General features: G+C 32.2%; 1 protein-coding gene across 1 annotated transcript in view; it reads left to right on the top strand.

The window, feature by feature from the left end:
- The window catches only part of LOC117333870 (sodium channel protein 1 brain-like), an 87,649-nt gene that overhangs the window by 48,192 nt on the left and 23,766 nt on the right, over positions 1-15,691 (top strand). Inside the window, 13 exon segments of the mRNA XM_033893288.1 lie at positions 542-756; positions 1,177-1,305; positions 4,563-4,675; positions 5,007-5,222; positions 5,979-6,036; positions 7,057-7,201; positions 7,447-7,581; positions 8,177-8,203; positions 10,486-10,953; positions 13,193-13,222; positions 14,717-14,804; positions 15,426-15,616; positions 15,618-15,674. Coding sequence (XP_033749179.1) covers positions 542-756; positions 1,177-1,305; positions 4,563-4,675; positions 5,007-5,222; positions 5,979-6,036; positions 7,057-7,201; positions 7,447-7,581; positions 8,177-8,203; positions 10,486-10,953; positions 13,193-13,222; positions 14,717-14,804; positions 15,426-15,616; positions 15,618-15,674 — 1,872 coding nt within the window.

The following is a 15,691-nucleotide window of genomic DNA, read 5'->3' as shown; positions in this document are numbered from 1 at the left end:
ACACAATAACTTCACTTTAACATAGACATATATAGCAATTATGTAAATGATGAAATAGATTTTTTTTTAAATGTAATGACATTGTTTCAATGATATTAAGTGACAGATATGATACGTAATAGTCAGATGTATCCATCAATTAATTAAGGTAAGTCAGAGGTAAGTAATGAGCTACATGTAGCAGTCTTCCAGGTTTGTATTACAATAATGAAACTGGGAAGTGTTTGCATGAAAAATAATATTTTGTAATCTCAGAAACAGTCATGATTATAGTCTTCATTCTCCAAGACTTTTGACTTTAACTCCAATTACATGTTGAAATATTGCTATGTTACTAGTTAAGGTTACAAAAACTTGAATTAAATTTTCAATTTATTTTTTTATAATTATTACATTTAATGCTTGTAAATTAACTATAAAAAAATCTTGAATTCAAAATTGAAATATTCTTTTTCTATAATTGTATGTAATTAATGTGTAAGCTAAATAATGCAAAATCATTGTTAACATTGTGATATATTCAGGTTATTTTTCCTTACAGACTTTCGTTGCAATAGCACCAAGATTTGGGAAGAAGTTTATCTACAGATTCACTTCGACCAAGGCGTTCTTCATCCTTCCTCCATGGAACCCACTTCGGAAGCTAGCTGTGTACATAGCTACCAATCAATTCTTTGATTACCTAGTCATCACCACCATTCTTATGAACTGTATCTTTCTAGCCATGCATAAGTCACCCGCTGCCGAAACTGCAGAGTAAGTTTTCTACTACAATTTTATGAGCAGCTGCTTATATATACTCCATGCTGGATTTCCTGTCTCAGTCTTTATCATTACAACAATGAAAAATTGTATTATTGGATATTTTTTTTTTTTTTTTGTTCAAACTCTGATAACGCAAAAACTACTCGGTAATCTCAAATTCTCAGGATATCTCAAATTTTTTTCCAGACCCCCACCTGAATTTGAGATAACATGGTTCATGGTTCAACTATATGTAGTATGTGTAAAAAAAAAAAAAAACAAAAAAACAGAGAAAATTAAAGGTTGCTTTGTAGAGCTATTTTTTACAATTAATGTTTCAATCTTTTTTTAGAATCATGTTTAAGGTACTATCACAAACTGATGGTAAAATATCTGTAATTAGTTCATGACCAGTTATTGTCTCTCTTTCAGATATGTTTTTCTAGGCATCTACACCATTGAGATGATTGTGAAAAATATAGCCAGAGGTTTCATATTGTATCGATTCACATATCTACGAGATCCCTGGAACTGGCTAGATTTTATTGTCATAGTTTCTGCGTAAGTATATTTTGTTGTTGTGAAGTACAAGTATACATATATGAAAAATCATATACTGTATAAACAGAACAGTAGCTCTTTAGTCTGACTCAAAATTTGATAAAGCGGGTTTAAAATATGTAGTGGTAACAGAAGAAAAACTTCACAGGGTCAACAAGAAAAGTATAGGAAAACTATCAAGGTGTTTCAGAAGGTTAGCTTCTTCTGTAAATTCATCGACAATTCATACCGGGTACTTGTTAAGTTATTCATATTCAAATTTAATTCTTACAAAACTCAAAATCTTACAGACATGCAATATATGGAAAATTTAAAGCAAAGCATGTTCATGTTGCAATTTAATGAATGTGAAATAGAAAACAGGTTTGCAGTTAAGATATTCCATTAAAGACCTCCATGAGCAATTTAAGCCTAGAAATTAAAAGGACCCCACTTAATTATTGTCAAGAAATTTCATTCAAACTGTACATAAGGACACCGTTTAATCTAAAAATGACCCCATTTACAGTAAGATAAACTCAGCGCCAGCACTGCAGTTGTGCATGGTCCCTGTTTACATCCATATAGCAGACACTGATTGGTACATGTACATTGTATATACTCAGGGGTGTATACCATGAAACCTATACATATATATAGTCCTATTGATCTAGCTGTTTAGTCTGTGGAAAATATTGATGCTCGTTGCGATGGCTTACCTAGAGACATTAAGTGATGGAAATCGAATATTATGGCAGAATCCACATAAATAATTACTGATGGCGACTTTAGGGCAGACACAGTTTCATAACATTGTTACATTGATGACTTAATGCTCCAGTGCAGAGATTAACATACATAAATCCAGGTTTCTATTTCTCTCACAACCTTGAGTGTTACAAAGCTGAGTTTCTGGTTCATTGTCACAATTCATTTGAGTCAACATATTAGAAATCATTTCTCTAGAAATCATTTTATGAAATAAGATTCCATAAAATGAAGACAAAGTGACATGATGATACCTGCTAACAAATTTTTTCATATATATGCTCCATATTAGTGGGGTTTTAAGTGCTGGTCATGTATTGGTTTGTGAACGTTCCCATACAATGTTGACTATATATTCTTTGGGTTCATATTTGGTATACTAGCTGTTTTGTTAGGAGCTAGATGAGATCGTTGGAATTATCCATTGGATATTGTTCTATTAGAATTAACAGGTCTGTGTTTGGATCAAACAATTTTGATCAGTATAGATCAAGGGTATATCATTGGTTGGATTTTGCTTTAATCCTCTAATATGGCAAGCCAAGTTGTCATTTATTCAAGGAGCAACGTTGATCCAGGATTTTACCAAATTATATAAGATATCTTATAAACTTTATAAGATATCTTATATATTAAATAAGATATCTTATATGCTTTTCTTTATAAGATATCTCATAAAAGATATAAGATATCTTATAAAGAAATTAAATAAGATATCTTATATAATTCGATTATAAGATATCTTATAAAGAACGAGATTTGAATTTGAGATAATGAACTCTCCCCCACTCGATGAAAGAGCCGAGATGAAGCTGAAACTACATAAAATGGTTTAAAACAGATTTATAATTGCCATATATTCATGTTTGCTCGAACACGACATCTGCACCATGCTAGCTGATCATGAACGCGACAGAGGGTTGATTGTGAATGTTCCAGTCGTGCCTTCAAACAAAACGGAAGTTACCTTACAGAGGGAGCAGTCATTCTCAAACTTTTATGTTTTGCCAGTCTCACGAGTCTCATTCTTTATAAGATATCTTATAAACTTTTCTTGTCAAGATATTTTATATATTATATAAGATATCTTATAAACTTTAAATAAGATATCTTATAAACATATAAGATATCTTATAAACATATATGTATAAGATATTTCATAAACATATAAGATATCTTATATAATATGTAAGATATCTTATATAATTTGGTAAAACACTGGATCAACATTGCTCGGCGAATAAATGACAACTTGGCTTGCCATACTCTAAGGTCATTTGATTGGTAAATTTTTAACATGGGATGCCTATAGATATACTTTTGAAGGTCACAGGTCGAGGACAAAAGTAGAATTTTTGCTTCCAAACGAAAATATTAAATACCTTTTGCATACAACATGCATGTATATGTTTCAAAATAAATCTCTTTTTATAAGATATTCAATATTCCAGATGCTTGTAAAAAAAAAATTCAAATAATTGCATGAGCAACATTATATAATATTGGTGTATACCAGATATATTAATTTCTTCCCTTGTTTGAGCCTGGTTTCCAAATTAAGGGAAATAATCAGCTAGCCACTAAAAGGGTGAAGTTGTGAACAGTAGAAAATGCATTTGATACCCAGTGGACTATTTTGGGGCTCAGCAATGCTGGTTGGTTTTAAGTACCCGGTAGAGGTGCATTATTCAGTTGACCAGGGTGTTTGTGTAGTTTGATAGCTGACACTGACAAATGTGCAGATATAGGAATCCCAATCGCCTCCATTACAGGTAATACAGCCATTTAAAAGTTTGTAATGAGAGCTAAGTGTCGTTGATGAATAAACAATGAACTTGTGTATTCTGCATTTAGATTCCAATGTCTGGGTAAATGTTTGGTTAATTCATGTCAACAAGATCATCTTCCTGTTTACATTGACTAAAACACAAAAAACAAAAGGCATAATGAAACGCACACCAGGCATTATTTATATGCATGCTTGTGTTTACCCTTAAAGTCTGTTAAATGAATTGAAAAGTTGCCAAATTATCTCGATTAAATGGTTAACCAAGCTACTCTTCATTGATCTAGATTTGTTTTAAAATATTTTCCTCTAATATGTAAAATTGATGTTTCACAATATTAAAAAAGAGGGAAAATTGATAAAAATAATGAAAATATCAAATAAATATATTTTTATGACCATGAGTGCCACAATTGACTACAATACTAAGGTGTTTTTGTATAGTCATCCAATGTTACACTTACCGTATATTCTTATATCAGTAGTACATACTAATATGCTGGTGTGTATCGTGGAAGCCTGGCAGATTAAGTGGATGTAATTTTTTGTAAAAAGGTGAAAGAAGTCTTGATCCTTACAAGATTGTGCCTTTTGTAAGAGGGATGATCCTAAAGTGCATAACCCTGGTTTCTCCCTGGAACGTTGAGGAATAAAATTTAATTTGAACATTGAAATAAAACATGTGTAAATTAACTATGCCTGTTCTATTTTCCTTTACCTTTAGCTACATTACAATAATGATACAAGCTGCATCGCCCGGAGGAGGGACAGCAAATCTTCAGGGGCTGCGGACATTCCGAGTCTTTAGGGCTCTAAAAACAGTTTCCATTGTTCCAGGTAAGTAGATTTTTTGACACATTTCATTTAACTTTCTAAATGAAATCTTTCACGATAAATATGTTACATTTCTCCTTCATGAAGTACAAAGGATAGCATTTTCACACTCAGAATAGGTGTTGTCTTATAATGATGGTGTAATCTTGATTTCGAAATAATACCTTAAATTAAGGTTGAAGAATTGATATTGGAAACACTTCCCAATATAATTGAAAAAAACTGCATACTTTAGATACAATGTATAGGCCTACACATGTAATCAATTACCAGGTATAGTGTTATAGATGTGTTAATCAACTCAATAACAAATCTGTACTTATTTTCATTTCAGGGTTAAAAACTATTGTTAATGCACTGCTGAGAGCTTTCAAATTACTTCTTGAAGTGATAATGTTGACAACTTTTTGTCTCATGGTGTTTGCTCTATTTGGGCTACAAATCTACAAGGGAGTGCTGCGACAGAAATGTGTCATTAATTTGCCAGAATTTGTAGCAACAAGCTCTCTGAGTGTAGAGGCCCAATATGACGCTTGGGTCAAAAATACATGTAAGTTGAGAATTATAACATGAAAATAGTCTTTTTATAATCCTGGATTTTTTGTCTCACCTGTGACAAAGTTACGAAGATTAATGTAAGTGTCAAAAAGTCACTATAGGGTTTTTTGTTAAGATCTGTTGCTCATAAAAGGATGAAAAAAAATCAGATTTCTTTGTTCTCACTTTTCAAAAAGAGTGCATGATTTTTGGGGTAAAAAATACACATTTAGGTGAATTTTGAGATCTAGTGATTTTGCGAAATTTGAAATTTATTTTGCAATGCATCAATATTTACACATGCCTATGCTGTATACAGGGTGCTTCTTTTTTGAAAAAAAACAACTGCAATTTTAGTGAATTTTTGAGTTTGCCTAAAACTGATATAAAACATGTACTGACCAAGTGGAACAGATGAGACATATGATTAAGTGTAATTCTTGTTTAAAATACATGTATTCTAAATACCATGCAACCAAGAAAAACATTAATCTGTTTTATTGTATGTACATATATATATATATATATATACTACATAAAAATGTCATATTTTTCCCCAAATCTTCAACCTTGTTCTGTTGGTTTATACAGACAAAGTGGTTCATGATCTGATTAAAATATAACATTTTAGGCATAATTATCTTGACAGGTAGGTAGTGTTTAACAGACTCACAAAAAGGTATATATATCAGAATCACTAGGCCTGTCCCCATTCCATAAATGAACAACACTAGTCCAATATTATCTTTATCATGTTTTTTCCTTTCAGCGAATTGGTATGAAGCAGATGGTGACTATGTGATTTGTGGTAATGCCTCTGGCTCAGGGTAAGTAAATGGAGTATAATACTAACTTACCACTAAAACCATTCAGGTTCTGTAATTTCTTGTGTAAAAGTTAATTCAATGTTAACAAACAGTAATTACAACAATCTGGATTTATTCTGAAGTTTTTATTTTCACTTTTTCTGTTTGATAGTTATAACTATTAGACACTTCTACAAATTCCAGACGATTCTAATCATACTTATATTCTTCAATGCTCTATTCCAATTGGATCGCTAACCTTTTTCAATCCTGAAAAGCAGTATATATACAATCCTCTGATGTATGAGGTTGTACTTGCCTTTCGATGTTTGCCTCGTTAACCTGTATGCTGCTGTTAGGGTCACACAATCCCATAAGCTCCATATACCTGCTTTACCTCTACATGCCACAGCAATTAAAAATACTAAGAGATCTATAGCAGTGATTTTTATAGGGACACATAAGGTGGGTCAAGAGGCTCCTTAATATCCAAGATAGTAAAGTATTGATTTGCTTCCTTCATAGATGACTGAATGCATTATATAACGGATAAATGTGGTGTCTTTAAGTACTGACATAATAGAGAGCTTTAAGGTCATCTTCAGTGAAAACAATTTGCCTATTGTTAAATCAGTGAAAATCTATCCATACAGATGTATTGATTTTCATTATACATGTATTGCCTTTTGTAAAATATCTCACTGGAGCCACAGACACACAATATGTGAAGTCAGGAACACAAGGTTGTTATAAATGTATTTTCAATGTTTTTTTTTATCCTGGGAGGGTGGGGGGGATTAATCAAGCATAAAATTTATGATCTTGATCCATAGCCATTGGTGTTAAGTGTCTTGCCCACAGATACATTTGTACAACTATGACAGCTAGCATAGAACAGTCTTTTTATATATATCTCATCAATAGATCAATAAACTACAAATAATGTAACATATTGTATTCAATTACATATAATGTAACATATTGTAATCAATAAACTACAAATAATTTTACATATGGTAAATGTTTTGTTTTTTTCTCCAGAAAATGTCCGGACAACTACACTTGTATGGTTGACATTGGTGAGAACCCCAACTTTGGCTACACAAACTTTGATCACTTTGGTTGGGCCATGCTGTCGTCTTTCCAGCTTATTACACTTGACTTTTGGGAGGATTGTTACAACAAGGTAAAACCGGTTAATTCTCCTTTAACAATAAGTAATTTCACTAAATTCAGATTGTCAGCTAATCAGGATATCATGTTTCATGATGTTAAATGTTTTTGAATATCCAAAATTTATTTTTAAATCTTCAATTCAACAGGAATAACCATAATCAACTTCTGTTATATTTATAGTGTATTTCATGTATAGTTATCAAACTAGATTGTTACTTTAACTGTAAATGACCTTGAACTTTGGTTTTTGTACAGGTTATACGAGCTTCCGGGCCATTCAACGTGGCATTCTTTGTGGTGGTTGTCTTCTTTGGTTCCTTCTATCTCATCAACCTCATGTTGGCTGTTGTGGCCATGGCGTATGAAGAGGAAGCAGTTACCACTGAGGCGGTATTGTATTGTTCTCCTGAAACTACTTTTCCTGCATCCATTACTTCAATATCGTAGTACAGTGTGCAAGTGATCAATTTATTTTCATGAAAATCACTTTTATCAAATGGCCTTCACCTTTGCACTTTTTATCACATAAAATTTGGTGCTAGTACACAATCACTTTTTCATGTTTATCAAATTTTGAGTAATGCAGCATTTCCTCATGCATAAACTGCACTGGTAGTTACATAGATATCCACTGATACTCAATGGAGTAGAAGGAATACATTGTATTAGGTATAAATTATACTCTGTCCATAAGGCACTGTCCCATGTGTCACTTTCTGCAGAAATACATATCTCACATCTGTAAAATTCTGTAGATGAATGTCTTCCTCTTTGGCTTGTACAAGGGTTGTATACAGATTCTTTGCCATGTGTCTTGTATACACAGTTAATGCCCTTTGATTGTTCTTCACACCAAGGATTGGTTGGAGACTTCATCCAAAAACTTATGTCTTTGGCTAATGACTAGCTTGATGGACTTTTAATGAAAACATCCCCCGTTAAACATGTATATCAGAGGATTAATGTAGCTATGATTATTCCACAGAATAGAGTTTGGGGTAGACATACAACGGTGAGTCCTCCTGTCGTGACTCTCTCTCTCTCTACAATGTATCAACGGCGTTCATTTTAATAGATCACAACAGGGCTGTATTATCACATTCTATGTATCAATTAAGCAGTCTTGTTGTTTAGAGATAAGTAAAGATCAGAATTTAAACTTAAGACTTTTTCCTGATTGTCATTGATTAAGATGTGGGAAAATATTAGTTCTCAGTTCATATTTACCATGATTATAATGAAGCTTTGAACAATTTTGGCCCAAATTGTTTTGTTTCCTCTCAATGTACAGGTAACTATAGTCAAAATAAATATCTTTAAGGCAATTAAGACATATATTCTTGTAGAATATTCTTTACAGTAGTTGATTCTGTAGGTTAAGCTGGAGTATTCTCATTCTAAAAAGATTTGAGAATTATTATTTACAACATATGTAATCTGTTAAAATGAGCGCCTTTCTAGTCCTGATATCATATAGGCCTTCCTGAAGCATGCCTCAACTCTGAAATAACAGAGACTGGGAAAGTCCCAATAGGATTCACAATATCACTGTCTTTAGATGTTAATATTGATGTCTATTAAAGACTTAACTACTTGTTCTAATCAGGGAAAAAAAAAGTCTTAAACCAAAATGAAAATATTAGCATCAGCTTTATGTTGTAGCATATGTAGGCCTGGTTTGAACCTTTGTAACTTAGAAACTGTAATATCCTCTGTTTATGCCTTATCACTTTGTAGATATATTAATGTATTGCATGTATCAATTTTCTAATACAGGAAGTAAGTATTGTTTGTTTACCCTTGACGTTTACAATTTGTAGGGTAGAGGTATGTTGATAAAGTAGAATAGCGATAAGTCATTTTAGAATTTTTGTTTCTTTTATCATTTTTCATCATCTTGTAAATATTTCGAAATAAAGAGTTTTACCAGAGAAGAAATGCAGTTCATAATTCACAAGAAATATGAAAACATAAAGGAGGTCAGGGGCAAACAAACAATACTGTATGTGTACATATTTCAGCACACCTCAGTGCATCACATGAAATTTCAAGTTATGATTGGCATTCATGAAGTGGATAACCCACAATATCATGAATAGAACAAAACAATTATCAAAAGATTAGAATTAGCATAAGGGCAATGTTTCATGTGCCAAGATTAGATTACAGCTAAAATATGTACATCATTTATATTTTTTTATCTTTAGATATTGTAGATACTATAGATATTGTAACACAAATCTTCAGCCAATATTAAGATATGAATTTTAAAAGATATTGTAAAATTTCATGACTGAAGTCGTTTTTTTCCCTTAGTTCAGGCATTAAGCTTCATCAATGTTATGTTTTCTTTAATTCATATCAAAACAAGTTTTCAAATCAAGAGAAAATTTATCTCATATGATTTATTGCTATCTCCTCTGGTCAGTCATATTTAATTTTTATCATATTCATTGAAGCTATAATTTTAGAGGAAGCTTCCATGGTCACGCAAAAATAAACCAAAATGGCAGGGCCCAAAGTGGTCAAGTTGTCTAAAGAACTATCTAGTTCTTAATTGTAGACATAAAGGGGAAATACAATGTATGTTTAAAAAGAACATTTTTTTTCTCCAGGATCATAAGGCTAATAAACTCTGCTATCATTCCATACTGTATGCCAAAGTAATCATCATGTAATTATATTACTGCATGGTTAGTTATGTAATCTAAACAGCATATAATTAGAAAATAACTAACAACTATACGTTACCATCACAGTAGTCTGAGTTTCATAGGCAAATAAAACCAAATTCCCTGAACCCAGCAGTCACATTCTGTAGCAAACTTTGGAGTTGTGATCATTTTGATTTAATTAGCCAGTCATTACCCAGACAACTGTTTAATATACTCAGTTTTTATACATTCAATCCTATGTTCATGATATTATTTATGTATTTGGATTCTCCTGATCTTGCTCCTCTTCTTAAGTATTTCCTTTACTTCTTAAATATATATCTACTTGACTATGTATATTTACAATATCGTACACCAACATTTCACATATAAAATTATTATAATACAAGTCATCAGATGTGGGTTAACAATGGTAAAATTTCACTCTTCTTTATGCTGTTTTGGTTGTAAGTCTGCAATAAAATATGCAATACCAAATCATGAATTAGTCATAAAGTCAGTATACATCTCTAGCTCAAAATATTTTTTTCTTAAAATGACTTTTATAAGTTAATATTTTTGTCATATCCTAAGTTATAATATACAGGAAGATCATATCAGTTTGCATTTAAAATTACAGGAAAGTGAGGAACAAGAGAAACGAATAAAGGAAAAAGATCCACTGAAAGAATTGGCCAATGCAACGAAAGCGGCAGCCAAATGGAAGCCAGGGGGGAAAGAGAAATCAGACTTAGGAGACAATGAAGACAAGGATGGGGACAAGATGCAATCCAATGGGAAACTTCCCGAAGGAGATGTAGAATCTGGAAAAATGGCTACAGTCAACGACCAAAGCCTGGTAAAATATGGCAAAGGGAGGAAACCCATGGTGAAAATGCCAAGCAAGGACAGCGGATATTCTGTACAGAGTTCACAATCTGGAGGCACTAAGGAAAAAGATGGGGACACAACCAGCTGGGATAGTATTGCCAATAAAACTGCTGATTCAGGTACAGGTTCAATCAGTCATGGTCTTCTTGGTGATCTGCCGGAACTTCCCTCCAACACAAAAAGACAGAATTTGGTCAAACAGCAAAGCACTGACAATGTAAGTTTGTGCACTAAATTTTATCTCATATAAAAAAAAGCAAGATATATATATATATATATATCCATGTATCCAAATTATATACTCAACACTTTTAGTAGTTCTCGTGTGGAGAGGGGAGATAACTCTTACCTCACCACTGAGATGGATTCACCGCTTTCTTCTTAAATCTACCTGCGAACTCTGTACAGGATTCCGTCTGAGGCTGCCTTCTAACCTAACCCAACACTACCATCGGCCTCTCCTGACACTTGGTACCACCAGCTTTCTCCTGTTTGCATGAAAATGTTTGGTTCCTTGTTGAAAGTTTCTCTCATTTAATTTTATCAGAAACACTCCAATGCAAGCATAATTTTTTTTTTAAATACAATAATTTCTAGGCTATCTTAAACTCATGTTTTAAAACACAACAAAAATTTTTAATTTGATTTATTTTCTTATACATGTATTTTGATCAGATGTAAAAGACCAATATCATTTGAAACATCAAAATTAAAAGAGAGAAACATGTTTTCATTTTTGAATGCTTCCAAATGAAAAAGTAAAAAATGCTTGTGAATTGTATACAATTTTGGATGGTTCTAGAACATTTTTCATCTCAGATTGAGGCTAAATTTGCAGGTAAAGGGTATGCATCTAGCCACAGACGCAGTAATTTAATTCCGAGACCTAACAACATTTTATTGGTGTTGACTCCCATGCTCATTGATAGGCCTGTCCCTTATTAGATTTGGCAAAGTGTTCAAGATACATTTATTTAGATAACATTTATAAAATGCTGATTATGATTCTGATATTTTGTTCATTTTTCTTTTCTTTTCTTTTTTTTTGAGAAATACAAATTACATCTTTACTCTACTTTTTTAATTTCTTAGTTAAAGAAATTTCTTCTTCAGAATTTCATAAGACATTGAAAATGAAAAAAAAGTTTCAAACTTGATCTAAGGTCAGCCGTATCAGAGCTTGGTGGATTGTGTTGAGTGTCTGATGTGTTTAGATGTTTATATTTGCATTTGAGTGTCAGTTTTAACTCATTTTCAGCTGATGAACTGGGTTAGTTTTGAAAACACATTGAATTGACTTGCAAGACCTTTTTGTTATAAATTGTTCCTATTATACATGTTCATTAAAATTTTGCATTTTAGCCTCCAATAAAATGTATGTTAATCTTGATTCACAAAAGTTTGGGTATACCTTTTAGATCACATGAAAATACTATGACGTCATTTGGGATAATTGTCATGGCATGACCTTGGTCATGTTAATGTTTGCACCTTTACTTATATATGATATACACTGTACTATGGATTGTATTCTAGCTTGTATTATTAATTAAGATGATTATGATTTTCAGGAATCTCTTCGAGTCTAAAACGGCCAAGAAAAGCCTATATCACTTGAGAAACATACACCAGAATACAGACTGTATTTTACTGTTAAGTGATCTAGGGTTGTCTGGTATTATATTGATTGTCAATTCAATATACCAGAGTTCATGCAATCAGAGTAAGACATTAGCAGACATCATTGTTCTTTTTATCTTAAACACTCGATCAGTGTCATTGCATCCATGTTGAATATTAATCCAGTACAAGTTATGAAATCTTTTTGTTTTGATGTTGATAAACAATAATATAACAGAGACAAATAAGTGCCAAATTATTGTTATTAAGTTCATCCACAAAAGTTTTCTTTTCACAAATGATCGATCAGTGTGTACATGGTCCATGATATGTAACATTCCAAACGATTTTTAGCTAGAATATAGAAGAGGATATTTCTATGAACTGTTCATAAATATTGATACATTGTTCATAACTAAATAGGTAAACACTGTCTATTTGCAGTTTCATTAAAAGAAAATGTTAATATCAGGTTATGAAGGACTGTAAAGACTGTTAAGGGGAAATAACTCTTTTGGGGAAATGGTAATATTCATAGTTATAAAATTGTTTTAAGAAGATAGGTAATATTCATAGTTATAAAATTGTTTTAAGAAGATAACTTTTTCTGCTGTTTTTTTTTTTTTTTTACAGTATGAAGTTAATTAACTCAGTTAGTAGTGTTGGTAGGCAATTGTAAATAAAAGGCACATATATACACTGATATTTTTAGAAACTGTAGGTTATATTTTAAGTTAAGTGAGATATGTCTAACATAATAAGTGAGATACATGTTACACAAACTTAGTGTTTTTGCAAGGTAGTATATAGCTCTATGACATGATTATATATTACAGGGTTATGTATCAGTCAAACGCCCTTACAAAGTAAGTAGATCGTGCATGAGAAACAAGCACTGCCCACTATCTACATGTGTAACCCTGTGTCTAAGCACCCATTAATTGTTAAATGTTATAGGGATTTCAAAACATTACAACTGTGTAGAACCAAAAATACTATACCTGTATGCATTGTAATTATAATTGGTTCATTTGAAATTGAAGGATACAAAATAATTTAGTCAAAAGATTAATATTTTTATCTGATATTAATACTTGTAAAATAATTCACAGTTTATTGTGCCTGCACCTTTAAATATGTACACTGTAATTGTGTATGGCTTTTATATGTATTGCACAAAACCAACTTTGTCCAGCCATGAGAGACTATAAGCTAGCTAGGTTATGTGTTGTCTGTGTCACAGTCCTGGTGTCACTTATTTAAATGTTCTATTTGTCAAACTATCACTTGTACACATGAAGTTTTTACCGTTTGTCACACAAAGTAATTCAAACTTTTCATTGTTTTTATGCCAAGCTAATATAGAAAGTAAATCTGTTTAGGATCACATGCATTTAACTTGGAATTGTATTTTTATTGGACTGAAGTATTATGTGGGGAGATAATATATGGATGTTCAGTCATTCATAATGCTAATCTTACAGTTACATATTTCTCCCAATAACAATACAGAATATCCTATAATATGTCACAAGCCAACTAGTAGAGCTCTGACAATCATGTATCTCTATTGCTTCACACATCTATATATAAGAGTATACAGACCGTATATGTATTTAAGCATTATTACAGCTTTAGGTTCCATATTTTTAGGCAAGTAAAACAATGTCCTGGTGTCATACCTTCAGTTCATCAAACTTTCATTTAAAAAAAATTTGAACAAAATTTTATTAATTTGAAGTGTAGTTTTCATGGTGCTAAATTGGTAACAAGGAAAGCCCCTCCCCAAGTTAGTTTGATCTGTAGATACACATGTATCATCATATCCAAACCATAGGCATCACATTTTATAATGTTTTGTTTTCATTTACTTTTTTTTTTTTGGTGGGGGGGGGGGGGGGGGGGGGGCGGATTTTTTTTATTATTATTTATTATTGGTATTCATATATTATTATTATTTGTTTAAATTTCCTTAATTCATTAATTAAAAAAATGCTTATTTTCCCATTTCAAATATTGGCTTAGAATTTGGTCTTAAAGAGTTGTAGTGTTAGTGATTTGAATACATTTTCCATGTACATTTTCTGGCTATAATGTGTACACCTTAATATGCCTGTAACGAACTACAGTGTACAAATCTTTTTTATGCATTAAAAAAAAAGTGAGATTTAGTCGTTGGTTGTTAGGTTAACTTAAAGGCAATAAGGAGATACACCAGTATGTGATTAGGACATAGGTATTTGTATACAATTCCTTATTAATTTTCACTTTCAGTTTGCTGTAACTTCATTGCACTGGGTCAGATTTAGAAATGTTTGTTTTGCAGTAAAATCCTGATACTTAATCAATTTTTTATGTAGATCTCTTCCTCTGCGATTCATTTGGAAAAAGCTGTGAATGAAGAATATCCTCGGAAAAAGAAAAAAGTTGGACCAGAGATTATCCTTGGTATGTCCAGATATTTTGTTGATATCCTTTTGACTAAAATTCTTCTTCTTGAAAACATTTTGGCTTACTGAAATTGTTTCGCTCAATAATGAAGAAAGCATGGTATATTTGTCACCATTAGAAATAAATATGATTCTATGATATGAAGTGCAGTTAATTTACGAAGATTTATAACAGCTCATGGTGTACAGAGTATGATCCCCTTAGATATATATATGTGTAGAGGTATGATTATGCCTACCTGTACATTCTGTAAATAGGGGTTACAACAGCTCACATTGGCAAAGGGTCAGACAGTGTGACCCAAGTGAAGATCTGAAGTATTCAATCCCTACCTTGAGTGGTTTAATTATGGTTCTCCGATTGTTCTCTGTTGTTATTGTTGTTGTAATGTCCAAGGGCAGGAATATTTCCCTAGTTGCTCTGGGTAGCTATATGTTACCACTGACCTCTTGTGGGTTGTTCATTGAGATAGCCACCAGCTACTACAAGGAGACTATGCCTCAAAATTACCCTGGCTGTTCAGGGGGAAATTAAACTGACAAACAAACAATAAACAAAAATTTCAAATCCAGTCACTTAATTTATCATGTGACTTTTATGTTTTTGTATGATTTACAGCTTTTGCCGATGGTTACAAACCTGTTCGGCAGAAGGGACAGTTGATAGACCGGAACTGTCCCTGTTGTACAGGGACAAGTATCTACACGTACTGGCTCTATGTCCAGAATGGTGTCATGGTTATCGCCTCTGACCCCTTGCTTGACTTGTTCATCACAATCTGTATCGTTCTCAATACAATCTTCATGGCTGCAGGAGTATCATGGCATGTCTGACGAGCTCAAGGAGGTGTTGCGTATAGCTAATTACGTAAGTATACAAAAATT

This window comes from Pecten maximus, chromosome 9 (assembly GCF_902652985.1).
Source record: "Pecten maximus chromosome 9, xPecMax1.1, whole genome shotgun sequence".
Classification (NCBI taxonomy): Eukaryota; Metazoa; Mollusca; class Bivalvia; order Pectinida; family Pectinidae; genus Pecten; species Pecten maximus.
Note: the sequence above shows the minus strand (reverse complement) of the source record. Positions and strands in the feature narration are given on the sequence as shown.